General features: G+C 42.2%; 1 protein-coding gene across 6 annotated transcripts in view; it reads right to left on the bottom strand.

The window, feature by feature from the left end:
- The window catches only part of LOC124050385 (kelch-like protein 29), a 191324-nt gene that overhangs the window by 22503 nt on the left and 147712 nt on the right, over positions 1-21109 (bottom strand). For all 6 annotated transcript variants that reach the window (XM_046372859.1, XM_046372860.1, XM_046372856.1 and 3 more), the window contains 2 exons: positions 10149-10331; positions 7979-8159 (listed from right to left, as the gene is read on the bottom strand). In XM_046372859.1, the coding sequence (XP_046228815.1) occupies positions 7979-8159; positions 10149-10331 (364 nt within the window). The remainder of the gene's footprint in view (positions 1-7978; positions 8160-10148; positions 10332-21109) is intronic.

The raw sequence follows: 21109 nt of genomic DNA, 5'->3' as shown, positions 1-21109 counted from the left end.
GCCAGCCCATCGTTTATCAACGAGGCGGAAGCACACACGCAGCTCGTACTACTCATTACCTGCAGCCTGATACCATCCTTGATACCATCCTCGGGGCACACCTGCTGCTGCTCACCAATGTTTCTCTATAACTGTCACAAATACACACAAGCATGTACACACCCACTTTGTCTCATCTACAACCATGTCGTCAAGACCTCTGTGCCCCATTAGGAGACAATGAGGAGGAGACACTGTCTTCGCTTGAGCATGTCAGACAGATTTGACATCACCAGCCTCGCAGGCCCCAAATACACCCATCATCTCCTGAACACCTAATCAGCACTGTGGAGAGACAGAGGGAGGAAGCGATGGGACAGAAGTTGCAGGAGAGGATGGAGATTGTGGTTAAAAGAGGAAACTCGGGGGGGCGAGGATAAAGAGAGGTGAGGAGGCATGGAGAGAGAGAGAAATATGAGAGAAATGTGATGACCTGCCTGATTTGGGCCCACTCTCTTTCAGCCCTCAAACCTCAAAATCACTGAGAAACATGGAGCTAGGAAATGACAAACATACAACACACAAAAAATGTTAAAAGGATTCTCTCTCTCCAACGCACATCACAAAAGCTGGTAGAGTACGTTTTAAATGAACTAATCAGGTGGAGCATGGCTATTTTAATCACGCCACTAATGACTGCTCAGTCAAGGCATCATACCAATGTGCTTTTTTAGCTCCTTCACTGCAAATCATGTACACTTGAACGTTTCAAGCTCAATTAGAATCTTGAAACTAGTTTCAGTGATAGTGAACATCAAATCTGCTTTATTGTTGTCAATGTTGCGGTAGCAGAATTAGCGCTGCACTCATAATTGTTTAGTGTATAATATGTCAGAAGAAAAGTAAGGAAAAAAACAAGAAAAGCAAATAATCTTCACATTTGAGAAGATAGAACCTGCTGTATGTACACACATCTTGGACTTAAGGGCAATTCATTTTTTGTTGGTCAATGAATTGAGTTATTGACTAATCGTGTCAGAACTAGCTCTTATTGAGGGCATATTCATTTAAAAAGCCTGCACTGCATTACCTCATACCTAACTTTGACAAAACATACTGTAGCCCTGATGTTCACTGCAATGGATTACACAACTCGAACAAATTTCAAGAGTTTGCTAAAACATTTTCTGAATGTGGTGGAATGAAAGGAAACCTATGCATGAGCGGCAGTAAAAATAAATTCACGTTTTCGAAAAATGGTTAGCTGTGTGACGAGTAAACATGAGTAAACAGGATTTGTAGTACATTATAACATGTGCATTGAATGAGTGAGCAGGATAGCAAGGGACATGGAGAGAGAGAGATATGAGACGTGAAAATCAACACTGACATTTCAGAAGAGTAATGAAGTGTATGTGAGTGTGAGGGCGGGGGGGGAGGAACGGGATGGTGGTGACAGGGGCAGGGTTGGAGTGTGAACTGGTGCCTTGACAGCGCAGTAGGGGCCGGCGCTGTGAAGCTGGTTAATCCTGAGGAGCAGGGGATTAGCTCGGCAGGGGGGAACCGCCTCTGCAGGAGGGCTCCGGGAGCCCGTTGTCCGCGACCACAGTGCCATGCTGCAGGGCTATTGGGGCCGGCTGTCCACCCCACAACCCCTTACAACCCCACCCCACCCCAACCCCACCCCACCCCTCCACAACTAGCCCCAGGCACTGTCTGACCTAGTGCATTGAAACAGGTCTGCGGACACATACACATATGAAAGGCATGCACAGCAGCCCCTCAGTTCATTATCGCTGTAGAGGAGCTGGAGGGGCTGGGAGAGAAGAATATCTTCACATGAGCCCACTGGTTCCAGTGCGACTGACTGCGGAGCTCACAGGCCCACCTGGGGGCTGCTGCATCTACACTCTCCTCTCAATGTCTCTCCTTGGCTTTGTGCTGTTAAATTCTTCTTGGCTCGCTCCTCTTCTCTCTCATTCCTTCTTTCTTGACTCTTTCAGGGTCCTGAACACCCGGGGCTGCAGAGCGATGGGGCGCTCCGTTGTTATTAGCATCATTTCCCTGCTGATTATTTCCCCGTTGTCTCCAAAAGAGAGTGCTGTTGGGCAGGGAGCTGAAATGGACAAAGAAGGACCTCCATCTTCAAGTCACTGCGTTGCATGTGTATACGAGCTGCCTATATACATGTATTGTGTGCGTCTGAAATGCATCTGCATTCGGAGAGTAAGATCTAGGTGGTGAATGGTATTATGTGTGAGCAGAGTAGGTCTGAATGGGCAGGACTGGTTGAGACCTCCTCTTTATGGCTGTGTGACAGCTTCTTTTTGCCTGCAGACAAAAGAAGCAGATCCCCATCAGGGTACGATCCAGGAGGCGGCCCATGCATCAACACCTATAGCATTTTCAAAGAGCAGCTGTAGCCTTTTTCCTTCTATGAGCGCAATGTGGGGTTTCTGCCACCCCCCGTGTCCCACAGAAGGGGACCTTTCTCTGGGTGACTGGGAACCCAGCGTGCACACCACCCGCGAACATTAAGTACTTAAGGACCTGTCAGCTCATGGAGCAGCCCACAGAGGACTTCAACTGTGTGCAGCGTGAGACATGACGAAACCTCCCACTGGAATTTCCATTTCGCAGTATCTTCTTGGTCATGGTTGAGTTGATGAAATTTCCTGGGAGCCATTCAGTGTTCCTCTGCAAGGTCGAGACATTACGATTCACCTCCTGCATCAGATTAACGGCCCATTATGTTGGTCACATAACACCATTTAATGGAAAAAATAATACTGAAGACATAAATGGAGGAAGGCTGTGTTAAAAGTGAGATATTGGTTAAGTCAAAGCAAGGCTGACCACTGTAGAGGAGCTCAACAACCTTCATGGGGATGGAAAAAAAACCCAATTCTGAAAATCAGGACATCAGAGGATACTGACGCCTGAACAACTACACACAGCGGAGTGGTAAAGTGCAGGGACGCTTATACAACAACAACAAATGTGCTAGTTAATGAACCTGAAAAACTGCACATGAACAATGGAGCTTTCACCACAGAATTTACGGGTACATCTTTATGTATTGCAATATAAAAGGTCATTTTAGTTTGAAAAGCTATAAAGAAGCCAGAGAACATGATCTCTGCAAATTGCTCTTCTCTCCTCCAGACTTGTTAGCCAAACAGCACAGCATCCCTGATGAGAAATGCTAGTTGCTGTACTCAGTGTCATGTAGCTAACAGTCTTGCATGCAATATTAACTTGCAATAGAGCTTGGAGGACGCACAAACCTGTGCATAGTGTGCAATAAATAAAACAAAACCATCTGTGATTGACACATCATTAGACACCCATGAATTATTCAATATCTGGTTTGCCAAAGGATCAACATGCTGAGGAGTATACAGGCCCAGGGTACCTGATTGCAAGTTAAAAGCCTCCAAACCTCGACTGCTCCCATCCCTAAAAATCTGTCAGTCATTAGTGTAGTGAGCAGAGACAGGAATAAGCCTCAGTCCTCCGAGTGTTGATTTGGACCTCCTGCAGTTCCCAAAGAAAGGCTGCATCCTACTAGCTTTGAGATGGCTCTGATTGAAGACATAATTGTGAATGTGGGTGAATTTCACGGTTAGGAGCGTGAAACCCTCAGTGAGATGGATGGAGAGATGGGGGAGTCAGGCAGACAGGAAGGACTGCAAATTAGGAGGTAGGGAGCCGAGAGCCAGAGCTGGAAGGTGAGAAACCTTGACTGGGGCTGGCTGATATACAGACATACAAATAAACACAAGTGCGTGTAGAGAGGCACACATATGTACATATACTCAACACGCAGATCAGTATGGGAACACACAAGTATGCACAGAAATGCAGACGGACACACGATGAGACTGGCTGCACGTGTAAACAATCTCCACATCAATCACTCTATGAGCAGAGCAAATCAGCTCTGGCTGTTGCATTGTTTTATGCCATTCCCCAGCCTTCGTATACAATCCCCAGCAGCCATCTGCATATCAAACAAGGCAGCCATTCACATGCAGTGACTAATGATTTCTGAATGTTATTAGCTCTCCATATTACAACTGCACTTGAGACCTGTGCAGTTCTTCCTCCTCTTGCAAAGGCGACAAAAAAGACTTGACTAACAGTTCCCTTATCTCCACTGGCCATGTTTTAGTCCTGCTGTGGACTGGCTGCCTCCCTGTTGGAGTCTCTACTATCTTTAGGGTTTTGGCCCAACAACGCAGAGCTGCTGGAGTGCCAACTGTGTCTCACAGCAGAGCCGCACCTGCCAAATCTGGTGGTTAGCTACAAAATAAAGGATCAGCAGTTAATGGGACTCATTTATCAAAGCAGATATTAACAAATGCCTTCAGAAATGGCCTGAAAAAGATCTGATAATCTTCAACAGCTTTGAGATTTACTTTATGTTCATGTGAAAACCTTGTAAAGGTTATAAAATAACCTGTGTAACTCAAGATAAAGATATGTCAGTATGACTGGTTTTACCAACAATTAAATAAACTGCTGTTTATGAGTCTTATGAAATACACTGCTGTTATTCATCTGTCAAGCTCTTCTCCAAGTCATTAAGGTCGTATATGATTTATAGCACCTGTCCTTTGATTTAGCAGACCAGCTGCCTGCTTGAAGTTTGAAATTGCTCATTATTCCTTCGCAAGGCAAAAGTGTATATCCAGATGCAAAACTGTTACTAGTAAGAACTAAGTGGACCATTTTCAGAATAAATTCAGTGGTTTCTGAGTTCAAACCTGTATAGCATCACATAACATGAGATCTAATTATTCGTGAACAGTTTAGAAGCTGCTATGGCTTGATGGTAAATGCTAAAAAAAAGTAGTAGCCTAAGATTCAAATAGTTAGCTAACTTACTCAGTAATGTAATGTTATATATCAGCATCTGTCTATTGTTTGCTAGCATTAATTATTATGGGCTAATGGTCATCCAGTAAGTAAGGCTGCAGCGGAGTGAGTCAAGGTCCTTTTAGCTGCTGATGAATTATACTTTTCATCTTTAAGAGATGAAGTGAAGTGATGCAGAGACAGCTGTGTGTTAAAGTTGTTGGCCCTAATCCTTAGCTCTCTTCCACACAGATGAGAGGTCTTGCTTCAGGTTGGACAGAGAATATACATGACGTGGTTGGTACATGGGATTATTCAGCTGAGGCTTGCTGATGTATTCTTGTAGTATGTGACAAAGACAGCCATCGGTGGTGTCTCACTTGATTACTTCATTGCTTTACATGTCATACGTACATGTCTGAGGTAGACATCGATGTTCATAGCAGTATATTTCATACAACACTTTGATCATAAATTATCCATAACCCACCACATCAGCTTTGCTCCACAGGCTCGCCAAAGAAATGATGTACTTCCTCCCTTAAGGCATATAGACTGATATCTGAATTTCTAAACTTGCTACAAGCATATAACATGTTTCTTATTGAAAATGTAAGATAAGGAAATTCCTGCTCCCAACCTTAACTTTAGGGTAAAGTACTTTTGCAGAGAACACTGCAAACACAAAAAGGTTTTATTTCTAAGCTGTAGAATATGTCCAATCTTAACTATGTAACAGCTCTCACCTTCCTCATGTTAAATACAGTTAGACATCCCTCAGCTCACACTGTCAGCCAGTTGATGAATCTACAGTTCATCAACAGAGTCAATAACAAAAGCATTCAAAGAGGGTCAACACGATTTGACAGGAAAAAGGCACACCATCCAAATAACACATCTTAAATGTAAATCCGAACCAATGAATAATACATTTGTAGCCATTATCGTAACAAAATGACCACAAAACAATCTTCAGTACAAAATAATACATCAGCAGACATGCTAGTTATACAAATAGCTGTGTCTGTGCCCTCTCTAAATGCACACACCTTCTTGTATTTAATCATTTCATTCCTTTAATATTTAGATGTTTATGTATGTATGTATGTATGTAACCAGGAAAAAAGCATCAGTGAGATTAAAAAATGTCTTGTCCTGGCCAAGACAGGCAGCTGCATAACAGACAAAGTTTCAGACACATAACACTTGGAGAAAGTACAATTTCAGATCACAACATGAATATACAAAATAAGACTCAGGTCATTGTGTCCTGGACATTAGTCACAGCATCCACAGCCTGATGTACCTTGGTCCAACTCAATCAATCTATTTTTGAAAACACCTAGAGTGACCAGCTGCCCCAGCACAAATGGTTCCGCAATAAAATCCATGCAGTAGCAGCATACCTAAAAGCCCTTTTTCACCACTGATGTCGGAGATAGATAGAAAGAGTCCAACAAATATGTGTCAGAGCGGTAATGGTAACTTTCTGAAGTTACCATTGCCGCAAAGGTCTGGTGGAAGCAAGTTTAGTATTGCCTTATAACAGCCTGCCTTATACATGGTTGTAGACTCCATAGACTTAACTGTGTCCACAAGTCTATGGAGTTTACAACACTCCATGAACCCTCACCACATAACAGTTTCTGAGAAAAACAAAAGCTTGGGTTGCTTAGAAACAAGGCTGTTGACTTCTCCAACAATTTGCCCAAACGGCTTGAGAGACCTGCTTTTAAATAAGGCCGGTAAATGCGACCCTGACCTCATGTTACAAATGGTTTGCTTCAGTCTGACCACTGTGCATTTTCTCCTTAACTATTAAGAGACGACCATTTTGTTTGGTGTGTGGGTTATTTCTCCCTAGCTGCAACAACCGTCGATAGTGCAGCACTAGGGCAGTAATACCAAGCAGAGGAGGCCTCTGGCAGTTCTTGGAAAGAGGCAAAGTAGGTTAAAGTTTTACGGTGCTGATAATTGAGTCCAGTTGCTGAGGGCATTGGAGAAGCTTCATGATTACACAAAAATGCACACAAGGGCACAGACAGAGAAACACATAACAAACACTCCACATGACAAGACGCTGATTTCTTTGGAGCCGTGAATGCCCCAGATGCACCAGCAGCTCTCAAATTAAGCAGCTCAGAGACAGAGGAATCAAATGCGTTTCCATTATGGGGCAAAAATTCCATCTCCCCCCTGTCATAACGACACTGTATGGCAGCATTATGGGGAAATATCAAATTAGGCTGTTTCATTTGGAGGACTGTTGTGCATTGCGAACAGCTTTGGAGATCAATTGAGCTGCTAGGTAATGAGCGGCAGCGGCCTGCTCTAATATACTCAGTAATGTTCTTTTGATTGCTTTGGTTAATCTCGGTCTGCTGTGCAGGGGAGGCAGCCCCCCTCCCTCTCTCGCTCTCTGTTGAAATTCATTCTTCAGCCCAGGTTACAGGGAAAAATAAGAAATGGGGAGGAGTATTACAAAAGTCAGGCCGGATGAACCGGATTATTAAATCTGGACAATCCCTATTCATGTTTTATGCCACTAGGAATTTGTTCTACTGCACCAGGACATTGTCTATGTCTGATTTTATGCTGAAGGATTTCAACAAAAACACAGGAAAAATGAGAAGACCAAGCTGAATGGGCCACAGCAGACAACCTTCAAATGAAGAGTATGAATGTATCGATGCTGAAGTGGATGGAATCGGACGGAGTGCTCCACTCTGCTCTATGAAAGCAAATCCTCTCACTCATGGTCCACTCACAAACAAGTAAGAGGCGCTCTGTCGCTCCACAACAACACTCACAGCTGTGACCATTTAATATGCTCCGGCTCAGATTCATTCCTCTGCACCTTGTGCTCTCACAGAAAATGCTAACAAACCTGTCCGACCACTTTTGCAATATGCTGCACCACACTACTGCATGCCACACCATCTGCTGTGTTTCGCTGTGCAGTGTGAATATTTATTTGCTCAAACTGGATTGCTCAGCATCCACCTACTTTTCCAGAACCGTCCATACATGTGCTCTCAGATGTCTATGAGACTGGGGTTAGAACTACATGGGACTGTGCAGTCACCTGCCGGGGGCTGCTGGAGGTGTCTTTTGTTTGGAGGCTGCTGTTGACTCTTACCTCTCCACGTGGTCCAGGTTGCCTGACACGCCCAGTCCCCCAATGGTGTAGAGTTTGCCGTCATACACCAGGCTGTTGTGTCTGCAGCGAGCCACCGTCATCCGGGACACCAGATTCCAGTTATCCAGCAGGGACATGTAGCACCATACGTCAGCCACCATCACACCAGACTCTGTACCACCTGAAATAAATAGGTATAAGGGTCATTGAAGTGGGTATAGGGTGATTAGGAACTTTGCCAGGGAACAAAGAACCTTTTGAGGAACTTACCCTGGGATTCAAACAGAGAAAAAAGATTAAGGTGAGATTTAGGTTGACCATTGCTGTGAGTTTCATCGTGCATTTCAATTTCCGCTGTTTTTGAATCCATCATCGCTCCTAGTTTAGTTCCTAGAGTTTCTTGGAACAAATAACTACAGTATAAAGCTGAAAAGGGAGATTATGTATAAATGAAAACTTTGTTCATCAAGTGCATCAAGTGTTTGGATAATTTTTACTAAAACTGATTTTTCTTCCTTTCTTCAAACTGGTCTATTCAGAGCTGAAATCTCCTCACCTATTTTTTTTTTTTTTTTTAAGTTTAAAAATAAGGTGTTGCTGAGTGAGCTGGGCAGACCTAACAAACTGAAAGTTGTTTTTACTGTTGTGTTGGCTAGTCAACTGGCCGGTCATCAAAACTGTACTTGTTTCAGCTCTCTTCAAAGCAGCCCTGTTAGCTGTGTAGTTTGACATGTAACACCAGCCGTGTCTCAATGACCCTGCTCCGGGTGAGAGCAAGGTTGTAGACCGGAGCCCGTTGATTGGTTAGCTAAAACACCTCTGATTTCTCCACTGGCTGTCTGATTCCCAGCGGACACATGCAGACCTGTTCCAATGCCCAAACACAAATTTACATTTATATGAAAAGAGGGAGAGGAAAGGTACATGCAGGACAAATCCTGCTGCATTTCCACGGTGCAATGTCAAGGTCTGAGCACCGTGCAGGATTCTCACACAAATGAACCATGGAGGGAGAAATTCAGTCTACCTCTGGAGGAGCAACTTAAAGGTGTCTCATAGAGGGAGTCACAGAGTGCACAGTGTGCCACTATGGAACAAAATAAACTGCAGAACACTGCAATGTCTGTAAAGCCAGACAAGTCAAGTTAAAAAAAAAAAAAGGTCCACCGAAGGTAAAATACAGTAGAAGACACATTTTATACAAAAGGGACTCTTATGAAAAGAAAGACATTAGACTGAGCGACTTTTCAAAGCGGTGGATGAGTAAGCTTTGAGGGCAGTCACCCATTTAAAACTCAATTTCTCAAAGGTCGCAAGTAGGCAGTGATGGACCAGGTAGCGCCAGTTTTTGGGATCTTATCTGCCATAGAGTTAAAATGTTCTCACTAAGAGACTATGAATGTCAAGTGTGGACACTTTTGTCATAATGATGAAAGTGATTTTTACCAAAAGAAGCAGAAATTCTATGGTGTATTTCTCTTAAAACCAGTCAGAAAACTGTGGCGAATGAGTTATATCAGTGTTATCAGAGTCCATAACATGTCTGCAGTGAGGCTGTACAGCAGTGTTTTGAGCTAAATGCTATCGTCATTATGCCAACATATTCACAATGACAACGCTACCTGTTTGCAGGTATTTAGCCATGCAGTTCACAAAAGCACTGGACAAACTTGAATCCTTAAATTGGCAGTTTCAGTTTTGCATTGCTTTCATTATACAATTTTGTCTGCCACTAAGCACTGTTTCCAGTCTGGTGATAGCACTAAATGAGAGTCCTGAGGAGAATAGGAATATCTTTTCATTTCATTTCAATCCATCTAACATTTCATGAAAAAGAACAAAAAAACAAACAAAAAACACCAAGGTTAACGTTACAATACGGCTAGACAACAAGACAGAAAATCATTGAGTCCATGGTTGTCTGTACAAAACATGTACAAAACTTGACAATCCGTCCATTAGTTGGTGAGATAGTTCAATCAATAGAGAATTCTGAACATGATTCATTTAAACCAGTCATATTTTAATATGAAACGTTCTCCGGTGCAGGGATAAACTTTTACAACTACAGTGTGATAAACTGATGACACACACTGTCCTGTTCTGGGCCACTATATGACCGTGACAGGAAAGCTACAATTGTGCCGCTGGAGAAGGCGAATTAGCTCACCTGACAGGTAGATGTTGTCTCCTGCCGAGATGACACCGAAGAACTCGCGGTCGTAGAAGGGCAGGCTGGCCAGCGGGTACCACTTACTGTTCTGAGGGTTAAAACAGGTGACTGCTGTCAGGGAGCGCTGGTTCATCCCAATAGCCTGACGCCCTCCCACCAGAACTATCACCTCGGCTACACCTAGAGGACAAAGGGACAGGAGGAGCATGGAGAAATGGATGATTGAGGTGGAAAAAGGAAGGAAGAAGACAGGAGAAAGCAGGCTGTCAGGAAAGGTTTCTATTACTAAATAAGAGCAAAGATTGAATCAAAGCCTCTTTGAGATGCTTTGATGCTGCAGTAGCATTTTTATATACTTTATGTCCCACCATTTGAAAAAAATGTTTTTGATTCTTTTCATTTTCTGACCAAGAACCTTGATAGACTATGCGAGAACTTATTAACACAACCAGCCTTAGATTAGCGTCTGCTGTTTTGAATTCAGCAGGCCTTGGCTGTCCTTGAGTCAATAAGCTTGTCGGGAAATGCAAAAACAAAATGCAAAATAGAAAAGTTTCCTCGTGGTCACAGCAAACCACTGCGTTAAATGGCAAAGTAAAACTCAATTACCAAGACTGATGGGGCTGCTTTTTCTTTGGTTGCCGCCCAGCTCTCTATTTCTACACACAACACTAGCACTGACCTACACACTCACTTGTCCATACACTCACAGTGAAACTGTTTGGGCAGGCCATAAGACAATCACAAAATCAATGGGTAAAAATCAATGTGAGCACATTTGGACGCGGAGATGAGTCTTGTCTCATAAACACACGTGTTGAGGACCTTGCTTGATTAAAGAGATACTTTAAGCACATTCAGCACTCGTCCCTGTTACTCCTCACCCGATCTCTGCTCTCAGACACGCTTGCACGCACGCACACACACACACACACATACACACAGCTGCTGGATAAAGACACCAGTGATCCAAAACACACAAACAGGTTGGCAGACTGCCACATGCGTGTCTCAGGTCCTCTCAGTCTTCAGCAGCGGTCTCCAGTGAGCAGGCAAGACGACGAGCCGCCAGACAGAAATGAGTCGTGTGTTTGTAAGCAGCAGGCAGGCGGACAGAAGGAGGCGAGCCAGGGAGCGAGAGAAGGGCGTTAGGAAGGGAAAGATACGGAGTGAGAGGAAAGAGAGTGGGAGAAAAACAAAGAGGGAATGAAAGAGAGGGAGGGAGGGAAAGCTAATCTTCAGACACTCCAAACCTAGGCTAACCACTAGTTCATCTTGGATCAATACTTTTCCACACAGACACTCTCCTCACTTGCACATCCATAGTTGACAGTCTCTTCCTTCTGCTTTTCTTTCATTTAAAAAAAGACTACCCCCCCTTATATGTATTTTTTTTCCTCTTAAGCTTATCTTTTTCTTTCAAAACTGGTAAAACAGAGAGCTTTTCTCTCGGAAGAGGAAAAAGGGTAAAAGAGGAGAAAGATACAAAAACCACAATGGGCTTTGCTGAGGCTGAGCAGACAGACGAAGTATTGCCTCAGACATATCGTGGATGTACAGCTTAGACTTGGACAGCTTAAAGCTGGCTGGCTTTTTTCCTCTGTGAGATTTTAAGAATGTGTTCCTGTATGTAGGATGAAAAAGAAAGCAATGGCTCAAGGAGAGGTCTGGTACACGAGCTAAAAAAAGGACCATTATGAGAAAAAGCGGAGGGCGTAGGAGTTGCGTATGTCGCCGCCCTTCCTGGCAGTGCGTGAAAGATGTATGTGGATTTGGAGCGATGTTAAAAAAGATTCAAGTTGAATACGTTCCCATCACATACCCGTCTTCACTGCTTCGTGCCCCACGCTGCAAGCCTCCAATGGCCCTCAAGACCTCCAACAGACCTTGGATACACAGCTAATAAATGGGAGGGTAGTTTTATAGGACAGTCGCAGCTATAGCAGACGCTCTTTGAAAAAAAAAAAAGAAGTGAAAACAGGCTCTCTGTCTTCCCTCTCATGAGCCTCCAACCATACCTACACACACATTAATTATATTGACTTTGTTCTGCTATTGTTCTTCCTGGTGATTAGTTTGCTGCTACTGCTGTGTGTGTTTGTACTCCATTTCTCTTTATCACACGGTGTTTCTCAACTTTATTGGATTTTAAAAGTTTGACTGTTTTCTATGCCTTTATGGGATTACATTTTTCATCTCTTTTCATCTCCTTTTCTTTCATCCCATTAGCTGTCTCAGTTGCTGTTGATATTGACTGCCTCAATTAACTTGGCAAAGTCCCGATGTCTATGTCTGAGCCAATTTGGGATTTCTTTTTTCCTTGCGCATCAATCAATGTTCTACTGTTTAAAGTTTGTTTTAATATCTGTATACATTCATATTGTTCAAAAACAAATATGAAATTCAATCCCATCTCAAAATATGGTGGAGGATGCACAAATATAAAATTTCCTTTTTTTCCACTTTAGTCTGACAATGTAAAAGAAAAGAGAGACTTTAAAAAAGCATGACTTCTGCTGTTGTTATTTCAACATAGAATTTCTCCAAAGCAACTTGAACCCGCACAGTGCCTAATTAGGCCAGCTTAAACAATTCCACATGCTGCTTCAACGTACTGAATTGTACGTCTGGGCACGCGCAGGTCTTTATCATCACCTAGTGCACATGTGCAGGGTTGTTTTCAGTGCTTTCCGCTTGGCCACACATGTCAGGGAGAGTCCACATCTGGGCGTTGAGGCTGCTGTGCGGCTCTGACCCCTGAAGCCCTGAACACATTCACAAGCTAACACAGCCCAACACCGGCCTGTCAGAACACAACAAAACAGGAGAGGCGCACCGCTGACGGGGAGTCACGGCATCAGATCAGATGTTTGCGTGGGTGTCTGTATGTGTGTGTGTATGTGAGTTTTTCCTCAGAAAAAAGAAGCCTCACAGGGGTGACTGTCAGTCAGTCAAAGGTTTGATGGGAGTTGGGTAGAAGGATGAAGGGATGGAGGATCGAAGGATAGAGACGAGCGGTTGGGGATGAAGGGATAGCCAAGTCTTGACAGCTCTTGTGTTTTTTTTTCCTGACAGAGTTTATACCCATGGCAGTTTGGGGAGAAGATGTCTCCTTCTCCTGATTGTTACTGACCTTTTGTTATATTTTTGGTATATTCTACACTCCTATGTTCAGGAAATATCAGCTGAGAATTAGCTTTGAGCAATTTCCTGCTTAAAAGGCACATATACAACTAAGTACACACACTTTTAGGTCTTCTAGTTTTGGCTACTGTGCAGCTACGTGTGCCTCGTTTGTAACTTTGGTCAACCATTTTTAAACTTTAGCCTTCTTGTACTTTCATGGAAGTACTCTTTTCAATTCTTTCTGTATCTCTTTACTCACACTAAACACATTGAAATGCGCAAGCTGAGAAATCGTCATTGACCACCTTTCAAAATAAAGACTACAATGATGCAGGTTGGTCATACAAAACTGGGCAAATGCAGTGGCTGTTGGACCCTTTTACTTGTAGCTCTGTAGTGCAGTTGTGCCATAAATTGTTTTTTTGCTCACTTGGTAAACAAGAAGTAAACACACTGACATATTTTAACTTCTTAAGTTGATATAGCTAAATTGTTTCTAATTTAAACAGTTTCTAATTTACACCTCCAGCAGACAAGGAACAGCGCTGGCATTCATTTTTAAACTTGTTTGTGTCTTGAGTAAGTCCAATACTCTCTAAGTCTCTCTTTAACTCCGAGCGGAGCCATGAAAATATCAATCTCTCAGCTGCTAAATCCACCTCTCTGTTCTCCAGCTAGTCGCTAACATTGCCACTCAGTGCTGTGCAGGTGGTGTCCTGTGGCTGCACCTGAAAATTAAACTGCAGTGAGAGGGAACCAAAACAGCAAAGACATTCGCTGTAAATAGAGGAAAAAAAAGGAGTCGGCACATGCTAAAAACTCTGCTGAACGGCAGAGTTCATGATAATTATCTCTAGCTGTTCCACACTACAAGTGACATTTGAAAGTCCTTTGATCTATTATTAGACTAATCAAAAAAAAAATGTTTAGTATCACATTAAGAAATGTCTGGAATGGTCAGTTACGACAGCAACAACCAAATTGTTTGTGAGAAAGAACAACAGTGAAGCAATATGGCAGCATGCACTGAATGGAAACAGAAGCTACAATGGTAACATCTGGCCAGAGCACAATATTAAGATCTCTCAGAGGGAGGTTGCAGTCATTGCAGGCTGTGAATTGTGTGGAAAAAAAAAAGAGAATGTGTTCTGAGGGATAAGCTTGTGTAAGAGCTGAATCTCAAATTGAAGTTGATGCCCACCCACGGAGCATGACATACATGCACACGCACACGCACGCGCGCGCACACACACGCACAACCTCCTGACAGTTTCTGCGTATTGCTTCCATCCAACTCGACTTCGACCAAATGAAACCTATCTGTAACAGGACCACGCTGCCCATGCTTTACCCCATTCTGGAACATGCTGAATTCTCACTGTGGACACACACACGAACGTACAGTCACTCCAATAGAAGAGAGACAGATGAAAAGATGAAGACAGGAAGGAAAGATTCTGTCATCTCCACCTCCCTTCTGCCACACCGGGTCTTATCTCACCTTGTTATGTGTCTCCTTGCTCTCTGCCCCATGCTATGACCCTGCTTTCCTTATTCCTCCTGTCTTTTACCCCACGGCTAACACTTTCCTCGTCCTCTCTCTCTCTCTTCATATCGTTCTCTTTCAAATCCCAGGAGTCTTGGCTTTTTCCCCAGTACGCTGCTCCATTTCATCTTCCTTCACTGCATTTCCTTCTTTCACTGTGTACCTTTAACCCGTGTTTCAGCCTTTTGTGACCTTATACTTTAACCAGCAATACTTTGCTGCAGGCACAGTCAAAAGGACATTGTAGGGCTGGGTTGGGTGAAATTACACAGACATACACACTAGCAGTTACTCAGCAAGGCTGAAAGTGAGAGTTAAAATGTCTTGCTCAAGAAATGTCCTGGCAGCATTAGATTTCCTTAAGTGTTGTACTACAACAAATACCAGCTTTGAACTTCTTGGAAACAGCTGACAAAACAATCACACCTTAAAGTGCAAGTAATTTTCAATCATTTCACAAAACCTTCATCAACACTATTTTTAATGTCAACAATGACCATCTGAATTCTGATACACTTTGATACATTTCCATGACAACTGGGCAAACTCCACCCGCCAAAGAAAATCACAAGATGGAAAGTGCAACAACTGTTTTAAAATTGACCTTGAGATGTTATTTGTAAAAAAAAAAAAAAAAAGATGACAATCTGCAGCCTTTCTTTACTCTCTCCACTTAAGAAAAGCATTTATTTGTACAGTAGAGGAAGACATTTCATTAAACTAATTTCTGATTGAAATTGTTTCCTACCTTTTGTTAAATAAGTTTAAAATAATCATTAGTTCAATGTTCTTTCTTTAAACTGAGTACCCACATAAGGTAGTGACTTTTGGCTTTTGAGTTCATCAGTTACTGGTTCAAATGGTTTGATAGTACAAAATTAACTTTATATAAATACTGTTTGCAAGGTTAATAGTTCAGCACACACCTCTCTCTAACATGGCTTTTGACCCATGGACAGCAAACTGTATACTGGAGTTGAGTAGGCTTGGCTCTTTCAGTCACCAGTAAGGGGAGCTCCAAAACAAAAAGCTGCATGTTTTGCCAGTGACTTTGGGCATTTATGTAGGCATAGTTCAACTTGAGGATATGGTGTTGATGCGTTCCTTCATGTGCCAAGCACCTCTAGTGTGAAGTGGACAGAAAGTACAAAATATTGGCGCTGTCTAAAACATAAGCTTCAGTTTTGCACAATTTGCATTTCAAATTGTCTCAGAGATGAAAAGCCCAACTTCTCTGATGACCTTTATTCTGTATATCTTTGCCTTCATGATAAGCACAGGCTTAAACAGAGAAATCCACTACAGATTTAACTCAACAACATACTTTATGAAGGAGTACACTGCTCACATAATTGTTCCTATAGTCAGATTATGAGGATCTGAGCTCCGTTTTTTCATCAGTTTCTAACTTTATTACTATGCTGAAGGAAATTTGGTTGGTTTGCACTCAGGCATAAAATACATAAAACACAGGATGCACAGATGACAATGAAAAACAACCATCTACTCTGGTGTGATGAGAAAAATGTAGTTGTGTGTTAATAAATGTGTCATATGTTTAAATAAATATGTGTAAATATATTCATATAGAGCGTAACTGGAGAAAACTGGAAACCTGCAGCCCTTTACTCATTGAGTATCACAGCCAGTGACACTGGCAGTCTGTTTCTCAGGGCTCAGAGCCATCTTATATCTCACACTGCTGGTCCATAACCATTTCCTCTTATCGCAGTCGCTTCTCTCTAATCTCTCTTTTGCTTTTTTTCCCTTCCTAATCCTATGATTTCTCTCCCAGGGTGTTAATTTGCAATGGTGAGGATCAGGGGGCAGAAGGCTCCCAAATGATGTCAGGGTTCAAGGAGGGGCAATATGTATATTTGCACACATTTGAAGTGTGTGTGCAAAAATCTGCACTCCCTTGATTAACTGGTAAAGTGTATTCAAATATCTAAAGGTTCGCTTCACTCAAATTACTGACTTCCATTTAGTGGGAAGTAGCTGTGCGAATAGTTACAATGATACAATGAAAGTGAATGGATTTGTCTCACAGCACTGTAAAATTTATGGCTGAATGATATTCAAAACATATCATACTACAATTCTGTTCACAGATATTGAAATTGTGATATGGGACAGGGGTGAACAAGCGCGTTCACGTTACCTTACACCTGGAGAGTATGATTTGTAGGCATATCTGAATCAATACATCTTTCAGTGTATAACTGTACGTGGTGACACATTTTAAAGTTTATCAAAAAGTTCCAGCTCATGCAGTTTGGATATTGCACTTGGTATTTTGAGTAATTGCACAGCCCTTATAAATTACATTAAAAAAATCATCTCATTGCGTCTTTCCAGAAACAGTGTCCCCGATACTGAACAACTTTGGAAGAACTACATCCTACCAAAGAAAGAGTACCAGTGTTCAAGGTTTGTTCAGTGGATTCTGGGACAGTGTCACTGCAAAGAGATGTTCTTGTTGAATTTTTTAAATGTAATGTTTCAATGCTGTGAGCAGTGTGCATGACACCTCATTTCCCCTTCATGTGCTTTATTATGAGACATAGAGATATCTCAAAGCATGGCCAATTAAAAATTGGGGGAATGACTCATTAAACGTTTCAGTATTTAGATCTCATACATTATGAATTAATGGATACAGCCACACGAAGTCCAAGCAACCAAATCTGCACCATCGGCATATGCAGTGACATAACTCTAACCAGGTTCGCAATGAATACTGCATGAGGCTGAAGCAGCCTTGCAGCAGGTACAGCAGGGTCACAGTGCCAGATGTGGAATGAGTGATGCTGGGGCTGATCCATGTTCCTGTAAATGCTACTCGCTTTGGGTCTGAGCACAAACTGCAGCTCTAGAAACAGAATGAGTCAAGTTTTCTGGCTGTAGCCCAGGCGTTCATTCACCCGCCTTCTCCCTGGCCCTCTCCCTGCTTCTCAGTAGCTCGATCTGACAGTAGTCACTAGTCGAAAGGTCAAGTGGACAGAACCTTAATTTTGGTTGCTGACCCGGCAGACATTCAGACCAGAGGTTATCTAATCTGGATTTACTGCCTCCATGTCACATTTATGAGCTGAGATAGATGTGTTTGCTTGAGATTTCACTGATAAACAGGCATATCAAAAACTCATACTACAATTCTCAAGTGAATAGCTGCATCCAACTTTTTCTCTCTCTGCTCTGCTTGCTCACTCTTTTTCCTTCTCCCTCCCTCAAAATACCATCTCAGACTCCAGAAATAAAATCGGAAGAGGATCCGCTGAAGGGCACTCTTCACATAGAGCTATTAAGACATTTCTGGCACACTCTCCTGCATCCCGCTTTTCCAGTTTGAGAGGTGAAACAGCGTAATCTCACGCTGCATTGGCTGTAAAAGACAAACCAGGCTGAATAATTACACAGAGCAGGACAATAATCAACAAAGTCCTGACATAAAAAAAAGAAAACAAAAAACAAAACATAAAGCTTATAATTGTCTTTCCAAAGTGCTGACAGCTTCCCTGTTGCGATCGTCTTGCTTAATGGTTAGCACTGAAGCTGTGCAGCCAGAGAGAAAGATGACAAATAAATTCAATTATTCCATAAAAAAAGAACTACTGTCAGTGCTGACGAGGAACAGTTGAGGAAATGGGACTGAGCCAGAAGCAGTAGGTGGCGCGCTTCAGAGGGAAGTCATCTGATGATCTTTTATGCTCTGCTTAAAGGTGTGAATCTTCTTGTCCTTTCTTTGCAGCAGTGGAGCACTACGGCCAGTCTCCAAGTAGCTGCTGGCTGGCGGAGGTGTGAACAAGTAGATGAATGTCACGCCTACGGGCTTTGGACCTCACGGAGCAGCTTGGTTTTATTGTCTCCAAACTGTGGATGCAAGCCAGGCTATTGTGCAGTCTGATCTAATGAAATCGAGCCATTTTAGAGCAGCACACAACCAACACACAGTTTTTTATTTGGCTTGCCTCGTGTGACAGGAATGTAAAATGGTTAATAACGTTTAATATTTACATTTCCTGAGTAATTTAGGGAGCAGCTCAAATCCTGTGACACATGCCAAGGTTCTGATCTCAATTTTCAATCTTGCTCTATGGAGATTTAAACTGAGTAATCTAGTATAAGGAATGATCACGCAGATAAAATGCTTGTGCAGAACGAAGATGCTGCAAACGTTGCTGCCTCTAGATAAATGACGGCTTCATTACAGATGATGAAGCGGACAGAGGGAAGGACAGGCAGGAAAGACTGGAGCTACTGTTAAAGGATTGCCCCCTACATCGCATGTATTTAAAGGTTTAACAGCGTGTGTGTATATGTATGTGTCTGAATGAGACAGAGAAACAGTGTGAGCTGAGCTGGACCCCTGCATCTCCTAGTCATTACAGCTCATTTGTCTGAGTGCTATTCCACTTGGCTGGGTTGAGTTAACAGTTTGCCCTGGCGCTCTCCACCCTCCTCTGAGCCGAGCGCAGCGTCACATGTGGAGAGAAGGAAATAGGAACATAATGCATTGACTTTCTTGGGTCGCGTGCACGTGCACACACACACACACAAGATGTATACCAAAGAAAACTTTTCTTGCTCCTTAACAGCACACAAACACATGTATATGGATGTAACAAATCAGAGCGCAACTCCTGATTTAAGACAAAATGGTTTGTGAGTAAACTCCCAGCACCAGCGGCTGTTTAATCCCCCTGATCCCCTGGAAAGTCTAATGACAGCTAATCAGATGCACATCCACACTCTAATTAACCAATTAGCAGCTAATGGATACGCATACAGTACGCAAAACACCGTGGATTCATTATGAGACACTCAGAATTTTCACTTCACCCCAGACTCTTTTCTGGCCAAATGAGGAAGACAGAAGGTTGTTAACACAACACATGCCCCCAACCTTCGTGAAAAGTTCACTGCTGCAGCAGGAATCTGAGGCATAGCAAGAGAGACCGGAGGTAAAAACAAGCATCGCTAACATTTTTGGACATAGTATTATCAAAAAGAAAAAGGAAAAAATACACTCAACAACTATAACATATTGAAGCTGGGTTTATATTTGAAGGTCACAGATCATTAATGTCTGTATTTTTTTAGATCCTTAATAAGCATCTAATAAAATTAATAGGCAGAGCAACAACACAATAAAATGCTCCAGAATGCAAAAGAGGTGCAAAATGAAACCTGATGTCGTGGTTCCTATTACGACTTTTTATCAGTCCTGTTGTAATCCTGAGAAAAAAAAGAGCTTTGCCCAAATGTTATATACCATTGTTGTACATACATTTTGGTTTCATTCAAGTTCCACTGAGACAATGTGTGACAACAATGTGGTGACAACGCAGGACCCAGGACGCAGAGTGGCCAATATAAAAATAATAATAATGAACAAAACAACAAAAAAAAGGGGGGGGGGGGGGTTTAAAGAGCCTGTAGAAAATATAAATTACAACAATGCAGCACAGCAGGACTCTATACAAAGAAAAACTTGTGAAAACAATACAGTTAAAGGGTGTGTAGAAACCAGCTGGCTGGTCGTATTCAGCTGCAGTAGAAATAACTTTTTTTAGAGCTTCCAGCTAATGGAGCAAGTACTCATTAAGATGTCAGCCCTTTTCTTTAACTCAGAAAAGTTCATACTATTCCATCTCATAAACACATTGCAGAGTGTATCTCCATAGTCCATTAATATACGAATTAACTGTTTTCTTGTCCATAACATGATGTATGAGCTTAATTTCGTAAAAAACATGAAACTGTGAAATAAAGTATATACAAGACTTTGAAAACACATTCACCAGGTTTTTACGATAATGTAACGTTCATCGCTGCCATAATCATTGTGTTATTTAAACATGCTAACAACGGATAAATGACTAAGACTACGTGTAATATGAAAGGTATCACATTACACTAAGAGCCCACAGAGAAGAGCTTAAGGGAACCTTAGAATTTAGTAAAAAAATCCTGTAATTTTATGTACTGTTTTAAATTCACTTTTATGCTCTCTCATCAGTTTCCAGCAGCAGCACTAACAATTCCAGGTGACAAGTCAATGTTGTGTTAAAAGATTCTTGCGGTGTCTGTTTTAATCATCATAAATATATTGCTGGTGTTGTTGGATTTTGGATGGTAAGTAATGCAGAAATACCTGCAATATTTAAGGTTAATTTTTTTTAGGGTTCTTCAAGGTTTGAGCACAACTCCTGATTCCGCCTTAGTTCTTGTTCCTTTACAGGAAAAGATAGGCAAGTTATAATTCTCAAAACTGTCCTTAAAG

This window comes from Scatophagus argus, chromosome 19 (genome assembly GCF_020382885.2).
Source record: "Scatophagus argus isolate fScaArg1 chromosome 19, fScaArg1.pri, whole genome shotgun sequence".
NCBI classification, from domain to species: domain Eukaryota; kingdom Metazoa; phylum Chordata; class Actinopteri; family Scatophagidae; genus Scatophagus; species Scatophagus argus.
This window is presented reverse-complemented; position numbering and strand designations above follow the sequence as displayed.